The sequence below is a fragment of the Magnolia sinica genome, chromosome 10 (assembly GCF_029962835.1).
Source record: "Magnolia sinica isolate HGM2019 chromosome 10, MsV1, whole genome shotgun sequence".
Lineage (NCBI taxonomy): Eukaryota > Viridiplantae > Streptophyta > Magnoliopsida > Magnoliales > Magnoliaceae > Magnolia > Magnolia sinica.
In genome coordinates, this window is record NC_080582.1 from 86,100,558 (window position 1) to 86,128,457 (window position 27,900).

General features: G+C 39.5%; 1 protein-coding gene across 1 annotated transcript; it reads left to right on the top strand.

Moving 5' to 3' along the window:
* Nucleotides 1-1,980: 1,980 nt before the first annotated feature.
* LOC131217283 (DNA ligase 4) lies at nt 1,981-27,876 on the top strand. Its single transcript, XM_058212193.1, has 26 exons — nt 1,981-2,352; nt 3,169-3,260; nt 3,890-3,975; nt 4,057-4,193; nt 4,793-4,867; nt 6,693-6,784; nt 8,278-8,349; nt 11,561-11,640; nt 11,860-11,907; nt 12,864-13,019; nt 14,735-14,810; nt 16,273-16,397; nt 16,499-16,533; nt 16,637-16,695; nt 17,683-17,766; nt 19,720-19,812; nt 19,896-19,944; nt 20,085-20,172; nt 20,308-20,511; nt 21,260-21,385; nt 21,788-21,887; nt 21,988-22,093; nt 23,323-23,453; nt 23,549-23,707; nt 25,962-26,120; nt 26,770-27,876. The coding sequence occupies exons 1-26, from the start codon at nt 2,017-2,019 to the stop codon at nt 27,776-27,778; spliced, it is 3,777 nt and encodes a 1,258-aa protein (XP_058068176.1). The 5' UTR covers nt 1,981-2,016; the 3' UTR covers nt 27,779-27,876.
* The last annotated feature ends 24 nt before the right edge of the window (nt 27,877-27,900 follow it).

Below are 27,900 nucleotides of genomic sequence, written 5' to 3' on the forward strand. Positions count from 1 at the left end.
GTTTAGAGATTAAAATTGAAATTTCTGTGATTTTCAACCATTCAACCCATTGTACTGGATTTCGACCGGTCGAACAAACCTATGGGCTGTCAAAATAGACAGAAAACATTAGTGAAAATTTTAGAATTTTGACCCATCAATTACAAATGGTCAATTTCCTGAATTATGTTAAGCGTGGACTATCCTTCTTTGTTTCTTTTATTCAATTCATTTTAGCCCGTTCTATATCAACACTACAAAATAACATTAATGACTAAATAGCTACCATTAAAAACTTAATGGATTTCACCGAAATATTTACATGCCATCTTAACTTGTCGGTAAGATCAACGAGGACTTAGATGAAGAGACCGCACAAACATCATCTTAGTCCAAAGCTTACGAGGCCTACAATTTTTATTTTTATTTTTAATGGCCAATTACAACGGTTTCTGTACCATGGTCCATCTAAGATTTGGATATGCTTTATTATTTTTATTTTTTTATCATGCCTAAAATGCGCGTTAAATACGGTAGACCGGGATATAGCCAGATACATCACGGTGGGCCATAGTGAAGGGTCCCACCCACCTCGGTGGATCCAGATCCACGGAAGGCTCATCGGCAGGGAAACGGATTGGCTACCCCCTGCCACCAGCCAATGGCTGGTGGTCGGTGCTATGTGGGCCCAACTAGGATGTATGTGTTTCATCCATGCCGTCTATCTATTTTTCTAGATCATTTCATGATATCAGTAGAAAAGTGAAGTATATCACAGTCTCAAGTGACCACATTACAGGAAACAGTTTTGAATGAACATTGACCATTAAATTTTTTTCGAGGCCATAAAAGTATTGGATCAAGCTGATCTTTGTTTTTTCCCTTCATCTGGGTCTTTATGATCTAATCAACATATTGGATGTCAAATAAACAGTACAGCAGGCCTTAGGAGGATTTAAATGATGGATATCCAATCACTATTGTTTTCCTGTTGTGCCACCTGAGATTTATATCCCTCTAATTTTTGGGATAAAGCACTAAAATAATTTTTAAAAATAGATGAACGGAATGGATGAAATACATACATCATGGTGAGGCCCAAAGAGCACCGACCATCAGCCATGGGGCTGGTGTCAGGGGGAGTGGCCAATCCGTTTCCCATCGGCAGCCCGCAGCTTTATTCTGCCACGTCGAAAAAATGGGGAGTGGGGACTGAACGTCCGCATCAGTTGAAACCTTATAGCCCACAAAAGGTCGCATATAAACAGGAATCAGATAGGGTGGTGAGCGCTGTGGGCCCACCGTAATGTATGTGCTTTAAATCCACGCCGTCCGTCCATATTTTCCAGCTCATAAAAGAAGCAGATCAAGTGGACCACACAACAAGAAACGGTGGAACGTTGGCACCCACCGTCCATTGAAACCTTCCAGAGGCCCACTGTAATTTTTAATTGCCATCCAACCCACTAATAAGGTCACACGGACCTGGATTAAGGGAAAATACAAATATCAGCTCAATCAAAACTTTTGTGGGCCTCACGAAGTTTTTAACGGTGGGCGTTGAATCACCGCTGTTTCCTGTAGTGTAGTCCACCCGAGCTTTTAATTTGCTTCATTTTCGGGCTCATGCTCTAAAGTGAGCTGGAAAAATGGATCGATGGCACGGATCAAATAAATGCATCACGGTGGGGCCCACAGTTCCAACACCACCCAAACCGCTTCCATACAAAAATGACGGTCAGCCTCAGGAAGATTTCAATGGTGGACATTTCCATTCACACGTTTTCTTGTGGTGTGGCCCACTTAGATATTGGATATTCCTCATTCTTGGGATCCCATCCTAGCATGATTTGGTGAGAATGATGAACGGAGTAGATTTTATAACTACGTCTCGTGGCGCATACATCTCGGTAGCCCCACAGCTTCATGTCGCGGGAGCTCCCTGAAACAGGTGTTGCTCCGTGGCGGGTCGGGGTCATTGTAAAATACTTGAAAATCAGAGAGAGAGAGAGAGAGAGAGAGAGGAGGAGGGAGAGAATGTCCGACGCGACGGTCAGGTTCAGCGTCCTCTGCAGCATGTTCCAGGCCATGGTCAGGAACAAGACCTCGGCCTTGAAGCGGAAGCATTTCCGGAAATTCCTGGACTACGTCTACTCCTCCCGCGACTATTTCAGTGCCGTCCGTCTCATCCTTCCACCCCTCGATCGGGAGCGCGGATCCTACGGCCTCAAGGAGTCCGTACTCGCCACCTGCCTCATCGACGCCCTCGGCATCTCCCGCGAGTCTGAAGACGCCCTTCGCCTCGTCAACTGGCGGAAAGCTGGCTCCAAGGTCGGCGTCAATGCGGGCAACTTCGCCCTCGTTGCTGCCGAGGTATGTTGAAGATTCCCGAAGATTTCTTTCTCATTCCTGCTTCAATTGCATTTGATTTTTGTTTTTCTTTTAAATTCTGTGCTGCGTTGGATGTACAATGCATTTTGATGGCGATAATTGAGATGCAGTATTTTTACGAATTAAAGGAAAATTAGTGAAATTGTGTTTTGTTTGGAGTTCAACTTGAAGATATCAATCCTTTTCTACTTTCGGCAATGCAATAGTACAAAAATTTACTGTTTTTCTTACCATAAGTAGAAATTAAGAGTGGCATCCATCATTCATAGTGGGGTTAGATCTCAATTCCCTTATTGAACGAGGTGAGACCGATCCTTTGTAGTTATTGTATGTTTTTCTTGATTGTTTGTTAAGCTGATCCCCCCTTTTTTTTGTGGTATTCTGATACAATGCTCCCGTTGAATTACAGATGTTCTTCAAGTGGCCCAGAATTCCATATAAGTGGGGCCCACGTTTTGTTTTTCCACGTTCTTCGCCCGGTGAGCTCCACCTTGGGTGGGTGTCTGGGTCATGAACTGAGTTTTTTTGATTGCTAGTTACACTGATTCCCTTTTTTTAGGTATTAGGATCCAATGCCCCACCCCCGAATTATGATCATTTTTACGCGGGTTAGCATTTTGTACGGGTGGGGCCCACTCTACAATTTTCAAGCGCCACCTTGGATGGGTGATGAAATGTATGTATGTAGTTATATCAGTCTGAACAGAAACATGTTTTATTCCATTTAGGATATGTAGTGTCATTATCTGGTGATCATATGTCCAGTGCTGTTGATTTTCTTCAGTTCATTGCACACAGGTGCTACAACGCCGGCAAGGGACAGCTTCTGGTGGATTAACCATCAAGGAGTTAAACGATTCGCTTGATCGGTTGGCTTCCAGTGAAAATAGGTACTTCTGTTAATGTGTGTCGATGCTTTTCACAGTAGCTTACTTCCAATAAATATTGGTACAGGAGCTAAGCTTTGTGTGGAAACTGAGCGGTGTTACACAATGCTTAGCTTGAGAATTTCTAAAGTAACGTCTGCTTTTCTGTTTATAGAAGTGGAAGCCATGGTTCAGGAGTCCACACTGCTGATATGATCAGGCCTCCTCTGGTTGGCCCATGCAGTGGAAGTCTTTAAGATGGGGAAATCTAAACCCTTCAATTGATGGCTAGACGGAAAGAAAATATTCAATTGGAAGAGGGCAAACATTTGAGCTAGGATCTTCCAAACTAGGGACTTTTGGTGCATGGTACATCCATGGTGGGGCCTATCATGCAATCAGTTTTAGAACCATGGGTCCCACTTATACAAAATGGAACCCAAGCATATTGTAGAAGTCCATGGGCCAGGCATTGTGTAATAGCTCAAAAAGAAAGCTTTTGTAATCAACACATATACATACAAACGCAGACGCATACACACAGATCAGCTTGCAGTAAATGTCATGCTATACAATACAGTCTTTCCTATGTAATATTCCTGTATACATGTCTCCTGTCCCATTATCTCCTTATTTGACAATCTTCACAACAGGGGAGAAAAGACTTCTGTTCTTTCGGATCTCATCAAGAAAACAAATGCACTGGAAATGAAGTGGATTATTATGATCATTCTCAAAGGTACTGTTTCTTAACAAGCAAGCATCGATTTTCTTGGTTGATGTGCCAATGGGATCGAGCTTTGATTGGTTTGATTTGTAGATTTGAAGCTGGGAGTTAGCGAAAAGAGCATTTTCCATGAATTTCATCCTGACGCTGAAGACTTGTTCAATGTCACCTGTGACTTGAAACTAGTTTGTGAAAAGCTGAAGGATCGAGCTCAGCGGCACAAAAGACAGGTATTTGCATGATGTGAACTCTACAGGAGAGTCTTTTCACTTATAGTCGACTGCAAAATCTGGTAAGCCGTACGAAGGTGAATAGTTTTATACTTTTACTGCAAATTATTTGTAGTTGCTAGAATTCCATCTGATTAACTTGGATTAAATCATTAATGCATACTGTTTCCTGTGAGAGGCTGTAAATAGACTCGGTTACTATTTCCGCATGGACTAATACAAGGCTAAACTTTTTCTGCTGCTCTCTTTGGACATTTTTAACTATTTTACAGCAAAGCAAATTAAAAGTGAATGAAAACCATTGACTGATGTTGCTTGTTTCCGTCAGATTATTTTATCAGCAACTGTTGCAAATAATGATTAAGCTCCGTTATTCTTTCATGATGAGAAAATGCGGCTAGCTGATTGAGAAGTGTGACGTGTGAGGAACCCACATGATATGAATATTGATTCCTCTCCAATACATTGGATTGCAAAAATGTCGACAAATTTCTTTTCGTGCTTTCATTAAGGCATCTTTTAGATGCATTTGTAATTTTAAAAATCTCCCATACTATAAGTAGAAAGTTGCTGAAAGAGCTTCTACATCATCTATGCAGGACATAGAAGTGGGGAAACCTGTGCGGCCTCAACTAGCTCTGAGAGTTAGCGATGCTGCTACTGCATGGAAGAAGGTTGTGCTCAAAGTTCCGTTTTCTAGTTCTAGTTTCTCGGTCTTCTGGAACGCAACTATTCATAGTCTTTTAATTGCTTCATGGATTGATTAATATTTCTTTTGAGCGACCTTTTTTTATGAAGAAACTTTTTGCATTTTAGAATTTGTGATTGCGAGCATTAGTTATGTGCATGAGTTCCCCTGAAAGTTGATGTTAGTTTTTACATTTTTCTGTTAGATTAGAGATTGCATAGATTTTTTTAATTACTTTACAATTATAATGAAATTTTATTAAAAGACACTTGTTGGGTAAAAGCTACAAGGAAAAAAATAATCAAAGGTCCATTAAGGCAATCACAAATACAACTTGAACCAAAGAGACTCTCTCACTTCAACACCAACCCTAATGGGTCCTAAACATGGATTTAAACAGTGGTTGTGGAGTGCGTGTCATCAAGGGACGGAAATCTGTATGGCTCTCTTTGTAGGTTCATTTCGCTTAGTTCCAATACTGTTTTGTTCTGGCGACCCATTTCCTTTTCAGACTGAAACCAGCACTACTGGGATGAAACTGAGTCACATCAGGAGATTTTTGAACCATGATCCCAAAACCACCGCCTTCTAGTATCTAAGAACATCAGATTTGGATATTCCTTTGAAGGCTTCAAATGCTAGGCCCTGACTAACAATGGGCAATTTTCACATCTCCCGCCACCCGAGCAATGTTTCCAGCTAATTATGAACTGCCACATGAGCGGTTGCCTCGGAAGGAAATTGCCTACAATTCCATCTTTTGATGATGGCCGGGAAGTATTCAATGAGGACCCAACACACACACACACGCACGCACGCACGCACGCCAAACATGCCTACAAAAGATGCTTAAATAGTCTCAGCTTCCCCTGTGGCACATCAAGCACACATTAGTGATGGGGACATCACTCATTTCATGTCCTGCATCAATTAGCCATATACCTATGCCCGCTTCTGCAGACTATTGCCTAAAATTTTGTTTACTATAGCCGCCCTTGGAAGGGCCTCTACGCTGGGAGGGACATTGATCACTTTAGCCCAGGGAGGCTTATGGGGAGAAGGAAGAAAAACTTTTGCAACAACCTTCTCCCCCTCCTGCTGCTCCCCATTCCTGTTCTTGCATCAATTCCAGCTCCAATTCCCACCTCTCGGGTCTTTAAACTTGAAAATATTTTGAAATACTTGATGACTCTAACATGAACTGCTCCTGGTTCCCCTCTAGACAATATAATTGCTACTGAGTTTTACATACCACGAAGGTTATAATTTGGTGGATAGGAGCAAGAACAAAACGACTTGAATGCCCTTAAATTCATATATCTTGTAATTCTTTTTTTCTTCTGAAAGGTATATCTTGTAATTCTAGATCAGTGATTTTATTTTTTATTTTTTATTTCGTCTATAGAATAAGAAGATAAACTAGAGTTTTACCCTAAATAGATTTTGTATGTGGGGTTGTACAGATAAAATCTCCATATAAAAAGTATGAAATTGGCAAAAGAATAGAAACTCGAGATCTCAAGAAAAATTGTGGATGGGCATACATTAGACCATCTCCTCTTGGAAACTTCCTATTCATGAGTTATTCTACTCAACTTTCTGTTTTAAATGCTTTTGTTCTTCTTATTTTCTTGTATTTATTTTAAAAAGAATATGTTGATTGTGAAGCATCAACTGTAAGTGCCAAGGAGTACTTGGCTAGGTGCATCATACTGCTTTGCCTACCTTCCACTAAGATCAGCATTATATGATTATTTGGTTAGTGTCATTTCCATGATTCATTTTGATATGTTCTATTTTCTTGTTTCTAGCTCCATGGCAAGCAAGTGGTTGTTGAGTGCAAATTTGATGGCGACCGTATTCAAATTCATAAGAATGGAACAGATATACACTTTTTCTCAAGGTAGTAACATTTATGTTCATATACATGAGGAGCATGTTCATCAACTCTTTGTTTTCCATGATATATTTTAGGATTTTTTAAGACTATCAGAACCCACTGATTCTCTACTCTCTCTCTCTCTCTCTCTCTTTTAATTTAAATTTTTTTTATGGATGGTGATATTATCGAAGAAAAAAGAAGCAACTGCGGAGGTCCCGAGGTCCCCCCCCACCCTCCCCGAGCAGAGATATTAGCCATGGGTGTGAGCAATGCCCAAGGAAAAAAGAAAAAATGTACAAACAATTGACCAAAGCCCGAACCCGGGCCACAATTCCTATTTACATGAGAAGTCCACAGTGATATAGTGGCTAAATTTTGTGACTTTGCTGACTGCTATAGATACTGTATCTGAGGATATCATATTTTGGAGAATGATCTTCGATTATGCTCCTTGTTGCAACCCAAATCAAAAGGATGGAGTTTCAGCTTGGATAAGTTCCTCCATAGATGATCAAACCACCAATAAATCTTCACAAAGCTGATAGGTGAGCCCACAATAAGAGAGAGAAGCAACAAATGCTATGGATAATCAACTAATGTTATATTGGGAAGTCACGCCTGCTAAAACTCTCAAAAGAATTTTCTTTTTTCTTTAAACCAATTGGATTTGTCCGCAGGTCTTCTCATGTAAATTAATACAATAAGGCTTTAGGCTGATTCAGTTGGTTTAAAGAAACTATAACATCTTCAGAATCCAGTTTATACTAAACCATTCCATATAACATGTGTATGACCCTTATATACAGCTATGTAGAGAGCTGCTTGGCCACCTTAATTCAATCAATAACTTCATTCGTGGTACTTATGAGTATAAACTCCATCCGATTGAATCTAGTGGACCCCACAATACATACAACTGTTCTAGAATGGATCGTCCCACGTGTCACCCTTCACTCAAGAGCATGACTTGAATGCATCAGCCTCTCTTGTTAGTACCATGTGTTCTTTTTGCAAATGGATCGTGACTTAATCGTTAAGAGGAAGATTAATATTTTTGTGGCTTAAGGACACATTGGCGATGGCTGCTTTATAATTTCTTCCGATGCACGAAAACCATTAGTGCATTTAAGGGTGATCCATTCCAGTTCCACACATTACTTCTGTCTTAGAACATCCTAAAAGTGAACTTAGACTTGTTATCTTATTTTCTGATGGTTCTTGCCTCTAATCAGCTTTACATTTAGCTGATATGGGAACTAAAGACCACAGTCTGGCATTACTAACTTCCAAAGCCTGTCCTAAACATGATCATTGGCTAGACTATTTACATGAACAATCTGTGGTAGAACCTGTATGTTTAATTATATAGAACCTGTCGTGTTTTTCATCCTTACAGTCCCTTCTTATTGGTTACTTGTTGGGGACTTAGGATTAGATTGTTTCTCATTCTTTATCAGTTAGACCTTTGGTATTTACTCTGGGTAACTATGGTAGTAACCTTTTCATTTATGTAGGAACTTTATCGATCACCCTGAGTATGGCCATTCTATGTCAAACCTTATCATTCAGAACATCATGGTTGACAGGTAAGTAATTCTGCTTATTTCTAAATCTAATATACTGTGCACTATAGTACCATGGACTGCTGTTTGTTCTCTTTTGTTATCTTTTCACTGGTAACTCACTTATTTCTCTATTTATTCCGGATATGCTTATTGAGGTTCATGCTGTTTGAAGTTTTACATCTTTTATTTTTTTCCCCGGTCTGTCAACCCCGTCAAAATCTACTTTACTTGTTTCTGAGATAATCAGATCAGATACTTTAACATGTTTACTAGTTGCCATTTAATGGGCAAATTGCTTGTCAAACTTGTATGGCATGGAGTTTGTTTCACTGTGCTTCATATTTGAGTGTTCATGCTTTCAAATTCAAAAGGAAATGAGAAGACTAGCAGTTAGCTACTGTCAACAGATTATGTTGTAACTCTATTTGAAGTCAAGAGCAAGCTTGATTCACTGATTCTTTAAAATCAAGATAAAAAATACTTGGTACCTCACTATATTCTTCTATGTATAAGCAAAGAACCTGCCAGGCATGTCATATAGACCCATCTACTGGCCCAGGTGGTGCATTTTGTCTTTTGGTATTGGTCTCATGACAGGTTTGGTAGCCAACATTGGAAGTTTTTTTCTTGAGATATTATATTTTTCTATGCTACTATTCAAACCCCACCTGATATGGATGCAACAGCGAGTCCCCAGCTCAGTAAAGGCGCAGGGTCATGTCAGTTACCAGCCAGTTTAGCAGCCAGTCATTGACCTTTTGCCAAGCAATCATGAGAATAAGCTGACCCCACATAGCTGAGAGAAGGCTGTGATGATGCTGATTTATCTAGCATTTGATACTTCACTCATTCTAAATGTGATGTAGGACCAATGTATGAACCAAATATCATGTGAGATCAAGTAGCAAAATTAAGATAATTAACAAAAAAAAAAAACACAAACCTGGCCATAACCATCACAAATACCATGAAAACCAAAAGAATATCATGCATAATCCTAGCCTAGGTTACCAACATCGTCACACAAGATTATTAAATAAAAGGAAACTAGGATCTAATGGATGTAGGGACATTCAATTAGCATAGGGTAAAGTCTATTTCAAAATAAAAGACCTAATACAATTAGGGTAAAATTAGGGTTAGGGGAATTGGGGAAGTATAGGAATTAGGGTTTATGAGATCAAATTGGGTGAATGGATTAAAGGGTTTATAGGATAAAATGTGGGAATTAGGGTTTTGGATAGAAGGGGTGTAAGGATTTTGGGTGAATCGAAGAATGGGAAAAGTTAGTGTTTGGTAATTTGGGAAAGTAGGAAAATTAGAGATTTTAGGTTTAGGGTTAGGGTTGTGGGAATGGAAGAAGAGGGTTTTGATTTTAAGGGCCTGTTTGATTTTCCATGATACAGGTAAATCCTGGTAAATAAGTAATTATTACATTTTCACCTTGTTTGAAAATGTGAGAGTAATTCCACCTCGAAAATCGATATAAAAGTGTTGACTTAAATCTATGGACCCCACTGTATATGATATATCCGCACCTTCCATTTATTTTATTAGAACATTTTGGGGCATGAGCCGAAAATTGAGACAGATCCAACACTCAAATGGCCCACACGAAAGGAAACAATGGCCTTAATTCATCCACCGTTGAAATTTGTTTCCTTCACTGGGCCCACATTGAGGTTTTTTTCATCATCTAACCCGTTCATAGGGTCACATAGATAGGGATAAGGGAAAAACACAAATATCAGCTTGATTCTAAACTTTAAAAGGCCCTAAGAAGTTTTTAATGGTAGGCGTTCAATTCCACCTATTTCCTGCGGTGTGGTTCACTTGAGCGTTGGATCTACCTCATTTTTTTGCTCAGCCCTAAATTTAGGTGGCATAACAAATGAGCGGTGTGGATAAGTCACATAAATCATGATGGGCCCCACATTGATTTTGTAAATTTCTTGATTTAAGTGTTAAAAAAATAAGTTGCATTGGGAAAGATGTGGTAATTACCTAGGTAAATAATTATCACCCATTTACATGGTAATTACAGTTGAGCCGAAAAATCAAACGGGCCCTAAGGGTGATGGGAAACTAAGAAGGACAAGTTGTGGCCGTACGGCCAACCCGAGGGGTTCACATGTGTGGCTGTACGGCCACATGTGTGGCTAGATTGGGAGGGTTTAGGTCTTTTAAGGTTTGGATTGATAATGAGTATGAGAAAGTTAGGTTTAGGAGAAGATGAAGATTTGTGATGAGAGAATCGAAGAACTTTGAAGAAAATACCTTGATGGAGACTTTGCACCTCCATTGATGAAGATTAGCCTCACACCAATCTCCATTCCAAATCACATGAAAATAAAATATCTTTAAATCTCATGAAGATGGAAGAGAAGAAGAAAAGGAGCAAAAGCTTTTTTTTTTTCACAAATCCAATGGGGGACATAGTCACATACTCACCCTCTTTTATAGCTCCAAGAAGTTTCAATAATTACAATAATCACCCTGTTTTGTGAATTTTAACGAAAATAACCCTAGTCTAAATAAAATCAACTAAAAACACTCATAATGGTGTCCAAACATAACATAAACAAAACTAAATCCTATAAGCTGATAAAGTCTAACAAAAACTAGTGTGGACGATCCACGATCAATGGCCCGATCATGTGATCCAACGGTTCAATCGTCACGTCCCTCCAATCCAACGGTCTGGATCACTCCATAAAGCAGCCCATGTGCATCTTCCCAATGTGGGGTCTTCCAGATGCTCGCATATGCACATGGGATCTTCAACACGATCACGGGTACTCGCCTAGCCATAGGGAAATCGGTGCGGCCCGTCTCCTCATCTGATACGTATGCAAAGGTGTACGTGAAGCGATGTCCTCATCAAAATGTCTTTAGAGTGCATACTCATGCTCTGTCATACAAGACCTTCTACATAAATTGAAGGAGTAAACATGTACAAAATTTGTATTGAAATTGCTCATCAACAAAGACCTAAATTGAAGGAGCAAGCATGTAAGGGACCTTTTAATAGTTGCACTGCATTCTTTCTATAATAAAATCTTTGGTTACTAAAAGAGAAAAGTTTTATTTTGATCATCGAGTTACGATCTTTTACACTAGTCATCAGTATGTCAATATGATAACCAATTGCATCGAAATATCTGATTTGACACTAGTCACACTACATATATTGCATTCAGTAGGTGAAAGTTCTCAACATGATGTGATTCAGGTGCATACTTGATGGGGAAATGTTGGTCTGGGACACATCTGCCAATCGTTTTGCAGAATTTGGCTCAAATCAAGAAATAGGTCTGTAAATTAATATCAGTTGCTCGCATGCTTATTTATTTTTTTATTTTTGAAAGGTAACACTACCAGGAATTGAACCCTGGATCACTGACACACACTACATTGTCTCTAACAGCTCATCTAATGAGTGGGAGACACGTGCTTTTTTTTTTCCCCCCTTCTATTATTATATATATTTCTACTAATCTTTATAACAGCTGATACCCCATTATTTTTCAGCAAAAGCAGCTAAGGAGGGCTTGCAGAGCGATCGACAGGTTTGCCTCTGTGAAGTTCCTTTACACTTTTTATGTACATGATTTTGTTAAGTATTATGGCAGATGACTTTTAATTCTCTACTAATTTCAGTTATGTTTTCTTGTGATGCAGTTATGCTGTATCCTTTGGGTTTCCTATTATTTCTTGTGAACCTCAAATCCCATCCTTGAGGTATTATAGTTTGAAATGTTGGTGAAAATCGAATTTCTTTTTCTTCTAAAAATCTAAGAAATGGAGATATCCACATTTTTTTCGAGGGAGTGCTCTCATTTTTTACAACTGACATTTCTAAATTTCCATGGAAATCATGAATGCTAAAATAAACATGTTATTTAGGATTCTTTTCCACAGATTTCTATTTTCACAAATTTCCTCCAATATAACGTTTTCCTTTCCAAATCTATCTTTTGGATACCACCAATCCAAACAGGCCCTTAGTTCATTCATTTGACAAAATAGATTTGATGAGCTTGGTTAAATTGAAACAATATTCTTTGAGGTGTGTGTTAATTCTAAACAGAGATGATGCATCTCAGCCTTTTCATCCCAGATTTTATTCATTTTCCATATCTGAGGTGCCATGCCAAAATTCTGCCTCATCCTATGAGGTGATAATAAGTAGAGTGCAATACCCATTAGTTTGCATAGTAACTCGTTAAAGTTTTACCAATGAAGAGAGCATGGCCATTTTAAAAGCTAATAGAAATGTTCTCAATTCAGCACTCAATTGTTGCATGATTACACATTCCAACATCTTTTTGAGTAATTTATGTGAATGTGAGTAGATCTAGGTTTCCTGTTCACCTTTGTTAGGACATTCGATGTGAGTTCTTTAGTTATTTCTAATCCCTTTCCCTTGCTTATGCTTCTTCCATTTGTGTTGCTAAGATTTATCTTTTTGGCAGGAAATGGTTTCAAGGTTGTTGAATAATTGATGTTTTTACCTTGACATAAAATATGGTCAGATGTTGCTTTTGATATTCTTTATGTAGGAGACACAAGCGTTATTCATCAAAGCTTGAAGGAACGGCATGAGCTTCTTCGGAAAGTTGTCAAGCCTTTGAAGGGTCGTTTGGAAATTTTAGTGCCTAATGGTGGTCTTAATGTTCATAGTCCATCAGGTAATATTAAGGAAAATAGCTTATATTCTTTCTTCTTTTTCTTCAATGCGAATAGGATGTTTTTTCAAGGTATTAAATAAGGTTTGATTTTATTAACTCCATAGCAAGGGTATGTACCCCATTATGCCTTGTTGAGAAGCTTTAAGAAACAAAATACATTCCAGGCTTTGGTCTGGCAGAGGCCCTTAATTGTAATTCCTAGGGAAAAACCCTTGATTAAAAGCTAAAAAGAACCAGAAAGAATTAATTTGTTACATAGTACAACTTAGTGGGATGCATATGATGCATAAAGGCCTAATCTATGGTCCTTCGTCTTCAGAGTGTCAAGATCATTTGTTAGGCTGAGATACTAGTGATAGCCTATGGCGTTTAAGCATCTCATATAACCAGCTGAGCGTCAGGATACTAGCAAATGATGCGTTGGCTTCAGAGAGCTAGGGAGCCTTGCAATGTAATCAAGCATGATCATTCCGGCATCGCCTGGTTCTCATATGCCAAAACTGATGAAGAAATGCATCCAAATTGCACTCTGGCCAAGGAGTCTGACTACGTTAATGGGGAGTGCAACCTGGGAAAAGGGGTGAGCGACCATTGGGGACTGTGCTTGATTCTTGATCAAGTATGATTTTTGTGAATGCCTTGACCTCAGGGATAGGTAGACAAGAAGGAGCCTTAGCCTGCTCGAGCAATTTGACATGGAGTCAGGATATGTGTATGAATCCATGTTCATATGATGGACAGGGTGCTCAACCCACACGAGGACTACACATCCAAAACATATAGCCTCTGGGGGTGCCTCAAAGTAAGGTGCTGTAGGGACGACACATCCAAAGCATATAACAATTGGGGATGCCCGGTTAAGGGTGTACGATCTTCCTTGGGGGTTGTGCGCGCTGCATCATGGACTTTACAGTCAGGGCAAGAGGCCTCTGCTAGGATGAGTCCTTGGACTCTTCCTTGCTCGCCTTGTCTCAAATGCAGGGAGTGAAGAGATCGACGCAGGAAAATCATGAACCATGAACATTTTAACGAGAATTCTCGAGAGAGAAATAAATCACATGTCTTGCAAATGAGCCCCCTAAGGGATATTTGTAGTGACGGTAAACCTTAGTTTCCCTCCAATACAAATCTTGGGTGATTATTTCCCGCTCTTAGAGTGGTAAAGCGGTTATTTCTTGCTCGAGTGGCTGTTACTTGCATTTCTGCATGTTTGTTCACATGTTGTTATTCCTTGAAAGGCGACCTGCGCTCTCTTAAGGGCAACATGCGCTCCCCTGTCTTTGTGTGCAAGATGTACACTGAGTACCATGGAGAAGGGCCTGTGCCCCCTGCTGGAAGGGTGCACGAGGTGTGTTTTGACACAGTTTTGTCCTTTCATTAGTTCGTTCCTTCTAAGAGAGCACACGAACTGACCGTGACCTGGAATCAGGGGAGTGCCACCTGTCCTTTGCCAATTTTGATGCCTCAGCACCATAAGAGCATTGATGTTTAACATCATCTAGGAATTTTGCTCATCACCGCTCCTGACTCTTCTGCAAAAATGATTTCTTTACCCTTGTTGTGAAGTTTGTATACTATGGTTTAAAAAGTTGTTCTTGTCAAGCACTGTATGCTTGTGAAAGAATTGGTGCCAATCTTTTTTTTTTTATAAATTTTACTAGTTATCATTTGGTTTAGTGCCTCATTCTAACATACCACTTGTTCTGGTTTCACAGGGGAACCATGCTGGTCTCTCATTGCATTTAATGTGGAAGAAGTTGAAAGATTTTTCAAAGAAACCATCGAGAATAGGTTAGCAGGCACTTATATACTAATCCCCTCTTATCACTTTTTGTGAGAAGGAAATGTTAGTTTTATGGATCTGTATGGTTAACAATTATGTGCATTTGGGAAGCTGCTTGTAAATAAATTCCTCTAGTTTTTCAAGAAAAAGTTCCTTTCATATTTACATCCATTCTTGATACAGGACAATTAACCACTTGCTCTAAAAGCTTGAACTGTTAGAGCATGGCAAATTAATTCCTTTATCTCATAGCCCAGGCCTCAAATCCATGAGTTAGGTCCTCGGCCGAACCATCCTCTTGGGCTCCAAATCCATGGGTTCCGCCCCTTCGTGGGCCCCAAATCCATGGGCTCTGCCTCGCATGAGTCACCCGCCTCTACGGGCCCCAAATCTATGGGTTATGTGGGCCACCCACCCCTAAGTGTGCCCCTGCATCCCACAGGTCACCCCACTCGAACCCGGTATGAAAATGCCCCCGCATTAATCACCCCCGGTGAGGAGTCTCGAACACAAGACTTCCCGCTCTGATACCTATTTGATGCAGGACAATTAACCACTTGCTCTAAAAGCTCGAACTGTTAGAGCATGATGAATTAATCCCTTTATCTCATAGCCCAGGCCCCAAATCCATGGGTTAGGTCTTGGCCGAATTATCCTCATGGGCCCCAAATCCATGGGCTCCGCCTCACACGAGTCACCCGCCTCCACGGGCCCCAAATCCATGGGTTATGCGGGCCACCCACCCCTAGTGTGCCCCTGCATCCCACAGGCCACCCCACTCGAACCCGGTGTGAAAATGCCCCTGCATTAATTCTTATCTATGTAAACTGAACTGATGTATGTTTTGGTGTTATACATGATTATTTTGGGAACCCAAAACAATTATGTGAGAGAACTTATGCTTCAATTATAAACAATCTGTATTATTTATATTGTGTAAAGCATTCAAAATTTCATTAATCAATTTCAAATATCAAACACAAGTGGAAATATATCCAGTCACACCTATGAATATTCAGTTGACCTAATTAGAAATTCTTAAGCAAAAGGAATTTATTATTATTATTTTTTGACAAATTGTGGCAGATATTATATATTGGCTGCAAGGAGTTATGGGCAATCATTCTAGAAACAGACACGATACATATGTGATATGTAATGGTATTTTGACTGGAGGAAAAAGAAGATCAGGTCAACTTTTGGCGAGGCACTAACTCTTTAACCTAATACATTCTTGTAGTAAAATTGTTTTCCAGCTCAGAATTTTTTGCCCTCCTAGATATCAATGACTTGTAGCTTACTGTGTATGTTTTATTGCCCATTGTATTTGGAACCCCCAGGGTCCTGAGCTATTCATATGTATTATTTTGTTCTTTCCTGATTATGTAAGCGGTTGGTAGCAGTTAAGAACCAAAAAAAGCCAAACATGTTTCTTTCTTATGGGTGAACTTCATTTCCATTTTGTTTTAGAGATGAAGGAATTGTGCTGAAAGACCTTGGTTCTAAGTGGGAACCTAGTGATCGGAGTGGAAAGTGGCTGAAGTTGAAGCCTGATTACATACGTGCTGGTTGTGATTTGGATGTTTTAATCATAGGTTGGACTTGGCTTTCTTTGCTATTCTATTTCTTGTATGTTGTATAATACACAGTATTTATAGTTTTTCTCCCTGTTCTTGACTTTTGGTGCTGTTAATAGGAGGATACTTTGGCTCAGGGCGTCATGGAGGTGAGGTGAGTGACCTACCAATTGCTGACCTCCCATTTTCTCTCTTATTTTGTGTTTTCATCAAAATAACTTTCAACTTTTTTTTTTTCTTCTTTAAATCCATTTCAGGTTGCTCAATTTTTGGTGGCTCTTGCGGAGCGGGCAACCCCCAATGCCTACCCTAAACGGTGATTAATTTATTGTCGAACTTTCAACAAAAGGTCATAAATAGCCACCAATAGTTTCAACAAAATAGGGTGATGAACTGCCAGTTTTGGATTATTTATATTCGTCACTGAAACCTTGACTATGTTTTCGTATATATGTTAGCTACGAAACTGGGAGGGTGGAATGTTATTGTTAGAGTTGTTATACATCTAAGTGTTCCTATTGGTTAAGTTACTTGTATTTGTTCTTTCTCAGTGTTTTGAAAGCTGGCCAATACTGAGGTGAACCCCCTAAACATGCTAATCAGGTTCCATCTGTAGATAAGTTTTGCCACTCCATGGCCAAGCAGGCTGAACTCTACTGTATCAGTCTAATTAAGCCACTAATAGCTTGAAGATTTGGAACTGACTTTTGAGTCAGTAAGAGTAGTTTCCTTTGCAGTGGATCCTAAAGCAGCACCGCTAGGGGGTTTGCGTTGATGGAAAACGTAGAATTGTTTTCTTTATATGTAACCCTCAGGGTGAAGGTTGGTATTTAAGTTGGCAAATGAGCCAGGCATGGCCCGACTCCAAACATATTCAACAATTTTAAGGCTTGGCTTGATCAGTTCAAAATCTGGGCTCAAACTTTCCTCCGGCCCAAACTTACTGGTTCCAGTTAATGGAATTAGGATTTAAGCCATGCACTGGACAAATGGTGGGAGAGATAGGTGGGAGGTAATGCGTGTGAGCTAGACGTAAGCAATAAGGATGAAGTATCTGTTCAATGCCTGTTGTCTGGGATGGATATATCTCATTTGGCATACATTTCTCACTTTGAAATGCTGGTGCAAGGAATTAGAATCTAAGGCTGTTTTGAGATGCTGAAGATGCCAGGCTCCCCTAATATTTGTAGTGCATCTATTTTATACTCATTTTCGATTTCTGTTCCCCCATTCTGCTATCAGTCTTTACAAATGCATAGAGGGTAAATGTGATATTGCTTGAATATATATATATTTTTTGCAGATTTATTTCATTTTGTAGAGTGGGCACGGGACTCTCTGATGATGAGCTTGATACTCTCATTACAAAATTGAAACCCTATTTCAGGTACTTCTAGAGTGTTTTGTTTTTTATCACTTTCAAGTGATTTCCATTTACACTTATTGCGAACCATCTTGCAGCGTCCTCTGTTAAGAGCGATTGGTGTCATCTAAACTAATTTTCTCATCTCATCATAAATCCAAGTAACTTGTCTTTATCTTTATTTATTTATTAATTAATCTTGATGAGCATTGCCATGTTCTATAGTCATCTTCTGACTCTTGTTATTATCTATAATGGAGTGAAAATTTTCCAAATTATCCTTTTTCTCAAAACTTTCATGGCGTAGGAGCATGCTCTTTTTGAACTTCCTACCTTTTTCTTTATTGTTCTTGCAATGAACTTTGTGATGGATCCATTCCTTTACCAATTTCATCATCATCATCTAAGTCTTATCCCAACTAATTGGGTTGGCTATACGAATCCCATTCTGCCATTCCACTTTGTCAATGGCCATAACTTAAGTTAGACCATAGGTCATCAAGTCTTTTCTTACTACCTCCACCCACGTCCTTTTAGGCCTTCCCCTTGCCCATTTAGAGCCTTCAAATTGTACCACTCACTCCTAGCAGGCGCAGTTTGGTCTCCGTTGCACATGGCCAAACAATCTAAATCTCCCTTCATCTTATTACCTATTGCCTATTGGTGCTACTTCTAAGCTCCCTCAAATACATTCGTTTCTAATTCTATCCTTCCTCATCTTGCCACTTATCCATCTCAACATCCTCATTTCAGCTATGATCATCACATGTGAACATATGGTTCCCTAACTGCCCCAAACTAGAGCATGACTGGCTTTATAGCTGTCCTATAAAATTTCCCTTTCAGTTTAAGTGGTGCATGATGATCACAAACAACTCCAGAGGCCCAATATCATCTTAATTGTCATGTGCTTTTATCTTCTATAGGCATTAGCACCTTTTGACTCACCTTACGAACCAGATACTTCCATCCCAGTAACAGTACCTGATTTGCTATTCTACTCCCTGGGAGCTACAGCATGGTTACATGATTTCTTTGCAGCCAAATATTGTATGTTATGTAATTTATCAGTAAAAAGTTACACACAGATACAGTTCACATTACATTAATATGATAATATCCAAAGTAGTTAACATGTATTTTACTTCAACATTACCATATGATATAGTAGCATGCATAATATATCCTATAGGAATGTAATAATATAATAATGTTTACTGATAACAAGGACTTAGTATTAATACCCATCACTAAAGAGTGCTAATTATATTACAGTAAACATCAATGTGATGAGAATTACATAGCTTCCTACTGCAAATTTGTGGTTGGAGCACAGTTGTCAATACACGTATTTGAACCTAGGTGAATGTTGGTGTATATTATGCTTAAAAACAACTTACCAAAAACATATGACTTTTTTGCACTTTGACATGTGGAAAATACAGCTGTGCATGATGTAAAGCAGTGGTGTTAGGACTTAGGGTTAATTTTGTCATTTGAACTGTTAGCATGTTATATTAGTTTTCTTGGTCCTTTGGAGGAGTCCTTGAGTATATAATATTGAATAACAGAGACACGATATATGATCCTAATGAATAGGAATCCTTTCCTCCAAAGTCATGGTTATCAGGAATCTGGAAATATCTGCAATTCAGTTTTATTATGATGCTGGACTTCAAATATAGTATTAATATGCAGATATGGTGGGGAAAAAACATCCGTTTAACAATGTAAACTCAGAGCATTTTTGTTGACAGTTAGGCAGTACATTTTTCATTGACCTTGAAAACTTGCAGCATTCTTTTCTTTTCTTCAATTATTCAGGCTCAGATTTTAAGAAAGCATATTTTAAACTGGAGTGCAAAACATACTTAGGTAGATGGCAAGATGAATAATCTACAACAGCTGCATAGGAAAGATGAACATTTTGTTGACATAATGATGTGATTTTTAAATCATGCACTGTTACGTCGGCAGGAAAAATGAGCACCCGAAGAAGGCACCGAGTTTTTATGAAGTTACAAATAATTCGAAGGAGAGGCCGGATGTTTGGATCGATAGCCCTGAAAAGTTTGCATCCCATTGTTCTCTTTCATACAACTAAAAACAAGTTTTGTCTTTGCAACCATTGATCTATCTTTTGCACCTTGCAGATCAATTATACTTTCCATTACAAGTGATATTCGAACAATAAAGTCGACGGTACACTTCACTGACTATTTTCCTTTGTGTGTTCTTTTGGCTATTATTAACAGTAACTCAACAAAAGACTGTTCAGGCAATATTCTATTATGCTTCTTTTGTCCCTTTTACAATTAAAAATCTGCATATGCTTTCTCTAGGTATTTGCTGCACCATACAGTCTAAGATTTCCTCGCATTGATCGAGTGAGATATGACAAACCTTGGCATGAGTGTCTTGATGTGCAATGTAATTATCTTCATTACCAAAAGAATGTCTAGTATTCTTTGATGACATCTTCATCTACTTGATTTCAAGCGATTATCTTCAAGTCACCCCTTTTTAAATTCTTTAAATTTCCATTGTGGGATATTTTCCTTTCAGCATTTGTAGACTTGGTACATTCAAGCAATGGTAATGCACAAAGGGGAGCAGATCTTGGAGGGTTGCCAGGCCACAAATCAAAACCCACTAAGTCATCAAGAAAAGTAGAGAAAAAGACTGTTTCTGTTGTCCCTTCTCATCTCACGCAGACTGATGTTTCAGGGGTCAAGGGGGCGACATACATCTTCACAAACATGATGTTTTGTATCCTCTGATTGTGCTGCTTTTGTATACTGTCTTTTTTCAGACTATTTTCGTGTCCTGTCTCTACGCAAATAGGATTGTAATGATTACTCCAGCTAACTTGTCCATTTCTCAGTGCCTTCTAAGGAATGGCTGTTTTATGGTTCTTTCCCTTGTGCTGGCATTTTGTAAAGTGGATAGCTAATTGCATATAATTTATCTCATGCCCTTATCACATGTGAGCTTCTATGGGACACCTGGCGGAAGTTTACAAGATCCAGATCCCTCCTCTGGCAGAAGTAGAACCCTTCTATGGGTGCTGACCCAAAATTCAGACAAATTCGACAAGTCCAAATTGATCAGGAAAGGGCCCAAAACTGGTGGCGTTTTTCCTTTGAATCAAATGGTCAGGATGTTCCAATTCCATGATTTTTTAGCCATGGTCCATCCATGTTGTGGCTCACCACGCGAGCAGTTTGGATTTTGTACACATCAGCTGTTTGTCCCATTGGAACACGTGCAGTCAGAATTCCTCTTTTGAAATTTCATTTAGAGTGCTTCTGGATGTTGAAAAAAATGGGTATGGTACTTCTGAACATTGAAAAAGAAAAGGGTATGGTACTTCTGAATGTTTTAAAAAAGAGGGTATGGTACTTGTGAACGTTGAAAAAAAAGGGTATGGTGCCTTTAGATTATCAAACCCTGATGTGCTATTTTTGTCCTGGCTGTATGTACATGAAAGAACTGCTTGGTTCCTTCACTGGCATAGACTTCGTCAATGTGCCTCCATCCTACTCTTTAGATTCTTTCCACAAAATGGTGGCTGAGAACGGGGGTGCCTTTTCGATGAATCTCAACGACTCAGTTACGCATTGCATAGCAGCAGAGAAAAAAGGTTTGGGTTGTTAGTCAGCTGGTTTTACTAGTATTTGCTGGCCCTCGTTGCTCTCCCCTTCTGCCTTTCCATGTGGTGATCCAGACTGGCAACCAGTAGGCCCATTGTGGATACGCCATGTGGTAAAATTCCTGCCAATTAGAGATCTTCACCCGTCCATTTGAATGGTGCTTAGAAAAACTGGTCTTCATGTTAGGACTTCTGTATGAATCATGGGGATCTTTGGTCAGTGGGATATTTTCCTTGTGGCCCATCCATATTGGTGTCTGTTGGATGAACTGTCTGAATCAGCACTTGTGAGGCACGGGGAGCAAGCATCAATTAGAGAGCAATAGATGGCAAGAATGCTGAAAGTATGTTGGATGGATGCCTTGTCAATTGGATGATAAAAGGTTTTTGCAGGCATCAAATATCAGGCTACTATGCTTCGTGGAGATATAATTCACTACTCTTGGGTCTTGGATTGCTGTTCGCAAAAACGACTCCTGCCTTTGCAACCCAAGTTAGTCGTAGAAATGTAGCCATTCACTTGCATTATTTTTCTTTAAGATACTTATCTTTGTCAATTATAATGCTTGTGTAATTGGATATTTTCTTGAAAGGTACTTCCTCTTCTTCGCGGGCTCTTCAAAGCACAAGCTACAAGAAGAGGTTGATGCATTCTCTGATTATTATTACTGTGATCTTGATATTACAGATCTTAAACAGGTATGCTTCTATAGAATCTTGTGGAACTATCATTGCTTGCTTACAAATTATATGGTGGCGGCCAACCAGTCAACCTATACACATGCTTTTAGATGTTTGAACTTTGAATGTCTTATGAGCTCCATGATCTGTGTCTGATGTTAGTCACTGATAGCTTCTATAAACCTATGCCTGGCATGTGAAAAATTGTCATCCATGTGGCTTCAACAGATTTCCAAGGACACATGGTTAGTTTTAGGTGTAATTGGATGGGTGCCTAATAATTGTTATTTTCTGAATGTCTGGCCCGGCCATTGATGTTTGGGGTCTCACTCATTGCAATGGCATGCTTACCATGGGATAGGCTTATATATGTCATCTAGCCTTGTCCCAGCCACACACACACACAAAACGCAAGCAGGGCGTGGGGTTTTTACCCCTGTAGTTAGTTCCCCTAGAGGAGAACTTTCAATATTTTAGGGAAATGGGAGGATATTTTATTTTGAAGTCGGGGGTATTTTTGGAATTTTACTGGGAAAAAGTGAGTGCTAATGGCAAATTTGTCCCAACAATTAGTTTTAGGAGTTGTTAAAACCGCAGGACATGAGAAGGATTTTACCAAAATCAAGGCCTTTATATAATTTAACATCCTCCCATGCCCGCTCTCCTCTGTGTGTAGCCCGTGGAAGGCATTTTTAGAGAGGGCTTTGTGGGGCCCACTGGGATGAATATCACACCTATTCCATACATCTGGTGCGCCAGATCATGTTAGGACATCATCCCAAAAACAATGGAGGTTTGAATCTTGAGTGGACCGCTGAATCAGAAAAAGTTGGGATGGGTTGTCCACCATTGAACCTAGCTCTCTCTCTCTGCATGTATTTGCACCTATGTGTATCCTCACTCTTTCCCTAGGTCTCTCTCCTTTTTCTTTTCTTCCCTCTTGTAAACGTCTCTCCCCCTTCCTCTCTCCACATGTGTCGCACGTGTCACACCCCATTTATTTTATTGAAAAGAAAGAAGAGCATAGATGAGGGATCTTCGCCCCAAAATTTTGCAATAATGTGTCTATATTTTCTTTGCATTAACACATTGGTAGTAATTGTGCTGGTGATCTTTAATTCGAGTTAAAACCACAAGAGAATCGCAGTGCGTGAAGCTCTTGGCTGATGTAATAGTTTAATTTTTGTGGAGATCTTAACACCAGATTTGCAACAAGCTCATTAGATTCTGTTTGGTTTGTTTCTCAGCTCTTCAGCAACATGGACAGATCGGGAGACCCCAAAAGAATTCACTATTATAAGAAGAAGTATTGTCCAATGGAAAAATGGCGTTTGTTTCAGGACTGTTGTGTTTACTTCTTCCATTCAATGCATTCAGTGTAAGATTCAGTGTCTTCTTTTCCACCTCGCCTTACTTCTTCGACATCAATGAGGAGACTGCATTGCACTGATATGAATCTTGTAATTGAAATAGTGCGGACTGCAAAGTCTTATTGGAGCTTGCCATGAGGAGGTTGAAACTTGAAGTTTCAATGTATGGTGGTGAAATCAGCAATGATCTTTCATGTGCTACTCATCTGGTGGTCTTTTCAGTAAGGGAGTCAGATGTGGCCTTTGATATGGTACTCAAAAGGTAAAATGCCTAGGTTTCAAACATCTCGGTTCTATTACCTTGAGCTTGCATCCCTTTTCTTTTGTCACTGATGTTTTAAAACCAATGCACCACTTAATGATGTGAGACTCATGGCTGGCTGGCATGGAAATGTTGTTGAGTCAGTTCCAATGGATCCAAAAGTTTCTCTAATGAGAAGCATAGGGTTAGTGGAAATGGTTTTATGTCTTATCTCGGGTTATTTTCTCTGTGATATGATCGGAACAGTAAAAAGTAGTGGCTGTTCCTGGATGTCACGTCCATTATATGTCATAGTTTAAAAACCCGAAAACTTGACTCTATGTTCATCTGGGCAGGGTTGACTAGAGGACTCGACCCAACTTGACTCGGACGTTCGATTAATATATGTTAAGATTTTAGGAATACAAAAGTATATTTAAAATAATTAGATGCTATAGGTAACACTTAAAAAAACTGGCATGGTCATGTGTACCCTTGCTGGTGGGGGCTGTACACTAGTAGGTTAAGGCTGTGGGTTCAGTTCCCTATTCTAGCATTTTTTTATTTTATTAATGGCACCCCTCACATGGCATAACGGACTTGACATGAGTCATCATGAGTCGCGTCAAGTCGACTGAGTTAGGTAGTCAACTCAATGAGTTTTTTTTTAGTCAGGGCTGAGTCGCTGCCAAAATACTGTTTCCTAAAGACTCAGCTAGAAATCTTGCCAAGTCGAGATGACTCGGCCGAGTTTTGAGTTGAGTATGGTTCTTCCACTTCAAGAATAAATTCTCATATGGGTGTCTCATAAAGATGCTTCTCTAACTATAAAGAAAGATTGTACCAATGGTGTAGATTATTATTATTATTATTTTGAAATGATGATGTAGGTTAATATAAATATAAAAGAAGGAAAAGAGGAAGAAGGAGAGTTGGTGAAAAGAGAAGGAGAAGAAAAAGAATAGAGTTTACACGCCCCCATTCTCTCTCTCTCTCTCTCTCTCTCTCTCTCTCTCTCTCTCTGTCTCTCTTATATTTAAGTGATAAAAAGGCAAAAATGCCCAAAGTACCCCTAACAATATTAACAATATGACCTTCCAATCCCAAGATAATCTAATCAGCTAAACATTAAAAAACAAGTCCAAAAACGAAGACTAGGCGGGCTGTATCACTGTACAGCCCCTTAATTCACCAGTCCACTATATGAATCACATCCATATTTGTTAACACTCCCCCTCTAGCTAGAGCATAGCTGTTGTCAATGCCAAGCTTGGAATAGATGCGTGCAGACTGACTGCGACTAAGACCTTTAGTGACCACATCAACTAGTTGATCTTGAGATCGAACATATGGCATGGAGATTTCACCACTTGAGACTTTCTTAAGTATAAAGTGACAGTCAACTTCAATATGCTTGTTCTCTCATGTAGACTGGATTACAGTATAGGATGCTTGATTGTCACAAAATAACTGTATTGGTAGGTTTGTTGCAAAACATTTCCTACCACAGATTCTTGATTCATGTATGAGCCTCTATATTCTGCTTCAACGCTTGATCTGGCTACAACACCAGTTTTTACTCTTCCACATGACCCAATTTCCATCCAAAAATATGCAGTTGCCGGTAGTATACTGCCTATCAGTTAATGAGCCCACCCAATCTGCACCAGAATACCTCATGGCTTGAAGATGATTATTCATTTTCTACAAAATTCCCTGGCCTACTACTTTTTTGAGATACTGCATAGTCTGAATAATTGCATCTATGCGAGGCACCATTGCAGCGGTTAGGAGTGAGTTTGTTCAAGTTGAAGGCTCTAAAAGGGCTGGGGGAAGACCCAAAAGGACAAGGGTGGAGTTAGACAAGATTTGATGACCTATGGTTGACTGAGGAAATGACCCTTGATAGAGTGGAATAGTGGAACAACATTCGTGTAGCCAACACCAATTAGGTGGGATGAGGCTTAGATGATGATGACGATGGTTGTTGGTTAAGCAGGCTGTGGTATTTGTCTGCACATAAATACAAAATCATCTAATTCTTTACGTCTTTATCATATTTAATTTTGATTTTAACCACCATCTTAGTTTTATTGTAATGATTTTTTTATATATATTTTTTTCCTTCTGATTTTCCATATTTCTTGACAATTCATTGTATTTTTATCCTTCTTGCATATTTTAAAATTTCTTATAAACTGAAAATAACTTGGCTGGTAGCAATAAGTTACATTAATCTCGTCTTGTATGTTTCATCTGCTTCTGCTTCTGACAGTATTCCAGCCGAAAAGAGACACTTTCTACATAAGAAACAATTGCATGTTGTGGGGCATCAATGGCTGGAAGATTCTTTGGAGAAGGGTAAGAAGTTGCAGGAGGATGCATACAATTTGAAGCCTGAAGGCTTTGAAGAAGCAGATATTGAAGAACAAAGGTAATCTTGTGTGTTTTACCCATGCGATCATGCATGCCTGGTACACATTCTACATGGAACATACATAATGCATGCACTCATAAGACATGCTATCATGCCCCCAGCTCGGGCGTCTCGCAACTCAACTCAAGACTGGACAAGTTGGTCCCAGTTGTTGAGTATTTCAACCATATGGTTCATATAGAACATCTAAATGTTTATGCACAGTTAGTTATATTGTGCATCCAAGCACATGCATTCTCTCTCTCTCTCTCTCTCCCTCTCTCTCTCTCTCTCACGCGCGCGCGCGCGCACACACACACACACCTTGCATGTGCCATGTGTTACGTTTGTGTGATATCTGAGTTGTGCAAAAGGCGCGCCCCAACAATGAAGATCACCTGATGCAAAATCAGTCATCTGGTGTGCCACGTGTTTATGGGATCATTCATACAGCTGGATTTACACTTCCCATTCTTTTTATATGGTATGGAACACCCGAGTGGATGTTGGGTGATGTTTGGTACTAGGTGATCTTCATAGTGGGAATGTCATACGTGCTTTTACCAAGGAAATCACCTCTTCATACATTGTGCTTTTACCAAGAGCATCTTTTTTCTTCTTTTGATCATCTGAATTTCTAAGTTGCATATTTTCATTTTCTTTTCAGTGTACAACCTGTAGAGGTCGAGACCCACTTAGATAATGAAGAGAAGGAGCTATTGTCGACATCACCTAACAGAGATGAAAATCGGAAAAGAGGTAGACCTGCCAATGCAAATGCGAAAAGAGGAAGAGCCAGTTTTCGGCCAGCTCGAAAGACACGGGCAAGGCATGCACCTGCTAAAATAGACCAAAATGAATCAGAAAACAGCTTTTCCTCAGAAGAAAGAAGTAGGAAGGAAGAAAACAAATTAAAAAGTGGGTCTATTGGTTATCACGGGATCACGGTGGAGGAAAAGAAGAGTACTGATGAGAATGAAAGACTGGGCAGTTACAATAATTCGTGTAGGATCAAAACAGCCAAACAGAAAGATACCCCAGGTGATGAAAGAGGCAGACCCACACGTGCAAATGCGAAAAGAGGAAGAGTTGGTTTGCAACCTGCTCGAAGAACACGAGCAAGGCATTCAAACAAACCTGCTAAAATAGACCAAAATGAATCAGAAAACGGTTTTTCCTCAGAAGAAAGCAGTAAGAAAGAAGAAACCGAGTCAAAAAGCGGGTCTGTTGATCATCATGGGATCGCAACAGAGGAAAAGAAGAGTACTGATGAGAACGTTCTTAAAAGACCGGGCAGTTCCAATAATTCACATAGGATTGAAACAACAAAACAGAAAGATGCCCAAGATGATGAAGACAGTGAAGGGTCTGATAATCTGCAGGAGATTGAAGCAGGGGAAAATAAGGCAATCCAAGAGGTGGAAAAGGCTGGAGGGTCTGGAAACACACACAGAATAAAAGAAGAAGACAAAGGTACCACTGGAAAGCTTGAGCTGATGATCGATCCAGTCCAAGCAATGTTGCTGGACATGATCCCTACCCTCAACCGGAACAAAGCTGAAACTGAAAAACCTGTTGTTGAAGATGAGAAGCCAATGAGTCTTGACGAAAACCCATTGAAAAAGAAAAAGGTTAGCTACAAAGATGTTGCAGGTGAATTGCTCAAGGACTGGTAAAACCCATACCTCATTGATTACACTTGTAAGCATAACTTAAAATATATTTCTACTTGTATGCTCATATCATGCAAATGTGTTTTGTTACAGAAACACCATTTCATGGGCATCCATTATAGCAT

Coding starts and splice junctions, on each gene's coding strand:
- LOC131217283 (XM_058212193.1), top strand. CDS start 2,017: ATGTCCGACGCGACGGTCAGGTTCAGCGTCCTCTGCAGCATGTTCCAG. Junction 3,976..4,056: donor TATTATGATCATTCTCAAAG/GTACTGTTTCTT, acceptor TTTGATTTGTAG/ATTTGAAGCTGGGAGTTAGC. Junction 23,708..25,961: donor TTTGATATGGTACTCAAAAG/GTAAAATGCCTA, acceptor TGCTTCTGACAG/TATTCCAGCCGAAAAGAGAC.